The following is a 6991-nucleotide window of genomic DNA, read 5'->3' as shown; positions in this document are numbered from 1 at the left end:
TTTCAGACTTGGTACCCATATGGTTAATTCATTGATAGGATGAAACAACAAATTTTGCGGTTTATTAAACATACCTTTATTTGTCATTTGTTGACTTGGATAAATGATCATTTGTGTCGTATATTTGAATTTTATACAACATGTACAAAGCGCAGATTTTTAAGTCGATGATGCTAACAGTTTATCTAAGCGACCAATAACTGTGAACAAATATCATTTTTACGTTCTTTTATTTTAAGTTCGTTTATTCTATCCCTGAGCCAACTGTTTCATTCTAATTTTTGAAAGTCTATAAACCCTTTTTTTAACTAATGAATTGATTAGTTCCCTGTTTAGTTGAACTGTAGCTACTGAGTATATTATTTTTATCATAAGGGGCATTGTGTTTTTCGGTCTTGTCCGTCGTACGTCCGTTCATTCGTCCGTTTGCCCACCCGTCTAATCGAGGTAGTTTTTTTATGAAGTTGAAGTTCACATCCGTGTACTATGGACACTTTTTGTTTTCTCAATGTATAGATGTATTCAAAAGACAGATATATGTTACATAACAGTTTTATTAATTCTAAAAACAGAGAGAAGCTCTCCTGCTATCCAAACAACACTCTTTGTTCACACACCCAACGGAATCTATACAGATTAGAAATAGATAATATTCCTTTCACTTTAAAGTCTTTATTAAGTTACTAGTAAGCTATCTATCGAGTAGGTAGAAGTCTATAACGAAAGGAAAAACATGGAAAATTCATGTATCATAGTTTCACTTTGTGTTACTTTTGAATACATCAGCTTTGATCTTTTTCTCCCATTATGTAATCAACTTTCTCTTCTACCCTCTTGCAACCTGTCGATGAGAACACTTTGTCTGTTTCATTTGGGTAAAAGTGAAGTTGCTGGGCAATTTCTTCAATTTTATTAATCGGAGTGTCATAATGCCCTTTCGCTACTAGGTGATGCTTAATGCAATGAACCACATGCTCTTTTTCAATAGGTAGAAATGGAATAAACGCTGTGATAAGATGATGGGATATAAGATCACTCTTGTAATATCCACCTAAAAGAAAATGTAATATTCAATTTTTTGAATTACTTTCAACTTGTATAAGTTTAAACGAACCAAAGTTATACATTTGTGACCAATTTCAGATCAAAGTGAAAACATTCACTTTTTAAACTGTTTTAATTATATCGAAATTAAAGATGAATACTGTAACAAAAATAGTCTTAAAATTGAAAACTAATATATTTTTGCTTAACATTTACTTATTTGTTACTGTAATAAACCTATAGCTAGTACTATAGAAAAACACACACTGAACCACTTCTGATAAGATTTTATCAAAAAATATATACGACTGATTAAATTGAGTTATCTTCAGTTGTTATTCAATCCTAATTGACTTCGAGAAACTAATTTAATGAGTATTTAAATATCACTTTATCAAATATGGTACTGACTGTGTACTAGAGATCTAATTATCCATATTATTACATGGAACGTAAAGAAATGATTCTGTAAAACTTATTCTTAATTCAAAACGAGCTAGTCATAATATCCTTGATTATCAGTACATTATTTTTTTGTTATTCAATCCAGACATAAGTGAAGATTGCTGCAGGCAGCCATAGATATTATCGGTACTACATTTTGTCGATATGTTATAATTTTGAACTGCACAAGCATAAATGTAATCTTCTAGTTGTGTTGACGCCTGGCTTTACACTTAATCCATCAAACGTGTACTGATTGATACTATTCTTTACTAGTATGTATTGGTTTGCACTGTGAGTACTCTATGGAAGGTACTTAGAGTCTTTAAGTTTGTTTTGCGTGAGTGTGTGGATCTGGTGAATCAACCTTTTTTTCAAAATATTCCTTTATTTCTTGTTTTTATATTGTGCTGTAACACCATTCATCCATTTTCAAGGGAGGTTTTAGCGCACACAAACATATTGAACCCCTCCCCATAAAGTATTAAGTTATGTATGTGTACGTGTTAGTGTATTTAGTTTGTTTTGTTAAACTCACTGTATAAAGTGTTCATGTTTAATTCAACAGGTTTTTAAAAAACATTGGCGCCTGTATATAATCGAAGCAAAACAACAGAAAACACAAATGTGTCCTTCTTTATTGTACACATTAAGTTTACTCACTTCCTGCAGAATTAACAGCAGAGTTAGCAATTATATATTCCAAATCCTTTAAATTAATTTCATCACGAGTCTTGCCATCACGCCAGAAATCAATCATGTGTTGGGTCAACATTGGGCCAGCTGTGTTACTAAAATAAAAAAAATCATTGATTGTCTTTGAGTTTTGAAATGATTAAAGTTATAAGACACAACCTATATCAAAAATAAAAACGCAAACTAATGAGCACCACGAATCTAAGGAAAAACCGAAGGAGGTCTCAGTTATTTTGCAAAAAAGTATTTACAAAAAGTGTCCATCTTTTTTGTTTAACCTTTGGTAGCCTTAAGTTTTTAGTGACATCGTAACGTTGAAACTATCTATAGAAAATACATACGCAGTGCATATTGAAAACGATAATTATACAATTGAGACGCTGAATCCACTCGAGCTCGTGCATCAGGACAGACAATATACATTATTAACGTATCATGTGTATTCTAGATTCCAGAAAACCAATGCAATCCCGAAGGGAATTCTCTAGATAACAAATTTTTCACTACATGTACATTGTGATCTGAACAATAGATATTTTGGTAATATTTCAGTCATTTTCAATTTTATATTCTGTGGTAAATTCAGATATGTTTAGACACAGTGTTATGTTCACTCTATCTGCAGACTGTTGGATGGTTTTGATTTGACTGTACACATAAACATCAAACTGAATTGTTCGCTGTTAAGCAAAATGTTTAAAATAAATTACCTCAAGAAAATGAAGATGGCTTTTCTATAAACGATGTTGTCAATGTGCTCGTGGTGATCCAGATATGGTTTTAATATGTTTAAAAGATCAGGTGATAGTTTATCCGCTTCGTCAAATATAAAGATTGATTGCTCACATCGTTTTATTTTGTCTTCTATTAACTTTTTAAGTTTTACCTGCAAAACAGTCAAACGTTTTATCTTGATACAAACGGGTGTAATATAACAAGAGGCTTTCAAGAGTCTGAATCGATCACCTGTTATTTTTTGCTTTAATCTTTCATCAATAATTATTTTCGCTTTTCAATATTTATGAGTGGCTTAAAAATGTCATTTAAATGTTCATTGTATCTGTCATATTTTCCTCAAAAGCAAATAAATGCATTGGACCCATATGTTTCATTTTATCCATATAACTAGTGTCTATGTTTCTTGACGTACAAGGAAATAAAATACAAATTTTATACTTGATTCATTTGGGAAGATTTTTGAAAATTAAAAAAATCATAAACAACGTGTGTTGAATTGTCCTTAAAGGACAATAACTTCCCATGTGTTCAATTGACAATTTTGGTCATAAATGTTTTTTGTAGATCTTACTTTCCTGAAGATTTTTGCTGTTCACAGTTTATCTTTATCTTCAATACTATTCAAGATAATAACCAAAACTGTAAAATTTCCTTAAAATAACCCATTAAGTGACAGTAACCCAAGGAGTTGTTCGGTTTGTCTGAAAATTTGAGGGCTGTTTGATTTTGACCTTTTGGACATTTTTACCCCCTATGTCAGATTTGATCTAAATGCTTTAGTTTCTAAGGTATAAGCCAAAAACTGCATTTGACCCCGATGTTCTACTTTTAGCCATGGCAGCAATATTTGTTGATTGTTAAAAAAAATCGGATACAATTCATAAACTAGATTATTGAAGGAATATTCATTTAAAGTTAAGAAGAATTAGTCACAATAGTGTCAGAGGAGAAGATTTTTAAATGTATTTAAACTTGATGAACAAATATTGTAAAATTGTCTTTCAGGGGTCAATTGACAATTTTGGTCATACAACTTTTATCTAGATCTTACTTTGTTAAATATCATTGCTGGAAACAGTAAATATCTATCTATAATAATGTCCAAGATAATAACAAAAAACTGCAAAAATTCCTTAAAACTACAAATTTAGTGGCAGCAAACAACCAATGGGGTTGTTCGATTCGTCTGAAAAAAATCAGGGCTAATAGATCTTGACCGATTGAACAATTTTCTCTAAGCAGATTTGCTTTAAATTTTTTGTCGATCGATCAAAACTGCGGATACAATTTATTAACCAGATACCGTAAGAAACATTTAGTTTAAATTTGAAGGTATTTGGCCCAGTAGTTGCAGAGATAATTTACGACGACAGACAACGACGACTGACGACGACGGACGCCAAGTAATGACATAAGCTCACACGGGGCCCTACTGGCCCTTGTGAGCTAATAATCAGATGACGTGGTATGATTGCAAATGGGAACATTTCTACCGGAGACAAAATGACATAGAGGTTAACACATATAGGTTTCCAAGTGGCCGTCAACGCTGTGAATACCAATATCGCGTAGTAAACTATAAAAAGCGAATAAATCACAGTTATGAAACAATTCAAAATAGAAAATCAGTTATCGGCATGATTGAAGTACGAAATATTAAAGAAAGTAAATATGATATGTAAATCAAACGACCACCACTGAATTACAAGTCACTGACCTTGGACATTTACATACATAATGTGGCAGGGTAAAACATTATTGCTTGATTAATTACTTGTGTCAAATTCTTTCCTAACCTGGGACAATGGAGGAAAGCACAAGAAATGTACACATACTAATAACCAATAACAATTGACCGAACTACACAAATTAGTACGCGACACACAACCTACTAACATAAAAGTACGTCAAAAGAATACTGCAGTTACTATTTTGTAGAAAGCCAAGCATAACTATTAGATTAATCATGGTTTCTCAATTAAAAAAAGACTGAACTCCGAGGAAATTCAAAACCAAATGATCCTAATTAAATGGCAAAATCAAAAGCTCAAACACATCAAACAAAAAGATAACAACCGTCATATTCCTGACTAGGTACAGACATTTTCTGATGTAGAAAATGGCAGATTAAACCTGGTTTAATAGCTAGCTAAACCTTTAACTTGTATGACAGTCACATCAAATTTCATTATAAAGTAGCAATCAGAACACATCCAACATATTAAACACAAAAACATTTTTTTAAACATAATCAATGTAAGTACCAATAAAACGAAATTTAAAGATTTGACTAAGGTATTAAATTGACAACCTTTGATTATAATGTTAGTCAAAGAATTAAGTAGTTTATATGGATCATATCTAAATTTATGCGCTTTATAACACCATTATCGTAAAATTGGGATGTGATATTCATTTGTTTAGGAGAACAATATCCAAACTGTTTGTTGATACCTTCTATCTTCGTCATACTTGATAAAAAGAAAACTAGTTTAAAACGAAATATAGTTTATGCTATATTCATCTTATGACTATCTTATCACTTATTTCACCAATTAAATTAGATTGGAAAATAGAACCGAATTGTACTTCACCTTAGCATTTCCTGTTGTCTGTTTGTGAGGAAAATCTCTAGTAGCTACAACCATATTAACAAACTGACTTTTAAAGCCTTTTTTGTACAAATGGTTCACTAATATTTTGGTGATCAAAGTCTTTCCTGTTCCTGGTCCACCATGGAAGGAGAACGCCAAGGCTTTTGACGGATTTTCATTCATAAAATGAGCATTAAGGTGATTCACAACTGTCTTCACGGCGATGTGTTCTCCATAAACATTGGCATGCAATACATTCTTTAATTCTGGAATTAAATGTTGTAATTAAGAAGATGGTTATCTTCTGTAAAACTGAGTTCGTTTTCAGTGCAGAAAACTAGGATTTAAGGTAATAGGAATCACAACACCAAGACCTTTTGGTGCGTAAAAAGATAAAAACGGTATATTTCTCCATTTAGAGGGGACTGCAGCCCCATCGCCTGCAAGGAGCAATATTGAAGAAATTTGTTTTGTGTATACATTAAAATTGATAGTGCATTTTAAGAGAAACGATTTCATGTTTAAATATTTCATGAAGATATGTACGTCGATACTTTATGTAGATGTCAACCAGTTTTAATAAGTTGCGTACTTAATTTACACAACATCTGCATAGTCAATCCAAAGAAAAGTTAAACAGTGTAAGTGCCAAACTGTAAAACGTTGTGCATTGTCAAAGGTACCAGAAATAAAATTTTGTACACCATGGCCAGACCCGTGTTTCGTCTTACAATTATACGGAACGCTCGATGCAAAGATACAAGTTTGTGTGTATATTACAATCTTTCTAGGTGAAATAAAAAACACACGCTTGTTATTTTGCAATCACATTTATTGATATAACAAATGTATAATAAGAAAAATTTGGTATACATTAAAAAATGAAAGTTATAGAAAGAATGTACATACGATTGAAATTAAAAGCCAGTGTCATTTTGAAAATTTATTCAGGTATACAATTTTCGTGAGATACACATAGCGATTATTTTACATCTTTTATAAATCTACATAGTTTTTACATGAAAATCGGCAGGACAATTGTAATTGTCACTTCAAATGTTTTCTTTACAATATTTTGTCATGATGATGCCAAACTCGCTATCCTCTCGAACTGATATTTCACAAACAACTTTATTCGAATAAATTATAAAAGATCGTGTTTCTATGTTGGTAACACTTTATAAAAAAAAATTATATATGGTAATCAAAACATTTACCTGTCGTATCTAAATGAATCCATCTTTCATTGCAATTTTCGTTATATATGTTGTGAACTGAAATACTTAGCATCCAACAAGTGAAAAATAACGTTGCAAACCCTATGCTCGTTAGAATTATAACTAAGCATTCACTTCCAAGGAATACTTGAGAGTTGTTTTGAAGAGTAGGTTGATTATTTCTAAACATCCTTCTAGCACAATTTCAAATTTCAACTTCCTGTTTCTAAAGCGCCAATGTGGAAAAACCGTGGTTTC

The 6991-nt window shown here is 31.6% G+C and overlaps 1 protein-coding gene across 1 annotated transcript; it reads right to left on the bottom strand.

The window, feature by feature from the left end:
* Positions 1–537: 537 nt before the first annotated feature.
* Positions 538–6991, bottom strand: LOC143042081 (torsin-1A-like). The gene is made up of 5 exons (XM_076214322.1): positions 6734–6991; positions 5517–5782; positions 2895–3070; positions 2152–2279; positions 538–1051 (listed from the first exon to the last, which is right to left on the bottom strand). The coding sequence occupies exons 1-5, from the start codon at positions 6921–6923 to the stop codon at positions 783–785; spliced, it is 1029 nt and encodes a 342-aa protein (XP_076070437.1). The 5' UTR covers positions 6924–6991; the 3' UTR covers positions 538–782.

Source organism: Mytilus galloprovincialis, chromosome 8 (genome assembly GCF_965363235.1).
Source record: "Mytilus galloprovincialis chromosome 8, xbMytGall1.hap1.1, whole genome shotgun sequence".
Lineage (NCBI taxonomy): Eukaryota > Metazoa > Mollusca > Bivalvia > Mytilida > Mytilidae > Mytilus > Mytilus galloprovincialis.
The sequence above is the reverse complement of the archived record's forward strand: the minus strand, read 5'-3'. Positions and strand labels throughout refer to the sequence as shown.

Excerpts from the sequence above, each read along its gene's own strand:
- LOC143042081 (XM_076214322.1), bottom strand. The coding sequence starts at position 6,923 with ATGTTTAGAAATAATCAACCTACTCTTCAAAACAACTCTCAAGTATTC. Across the intron at positions 3,071-5,516 it reads AGACAACAGGAAATGCTAAG|GTAAAACTTAAAAAGTTAAT; the intron begins GTGAAGTACAAT and ends ACTGTTTTGCAG. Across the intron at positions 1,052-2,151 it reads TGCTGTTAATTCTGCAGGAA|GTGGATATTACAAGAGTGAT; the intron begins GTGAGTAAACTT and ends ATTTTCTTTTAG.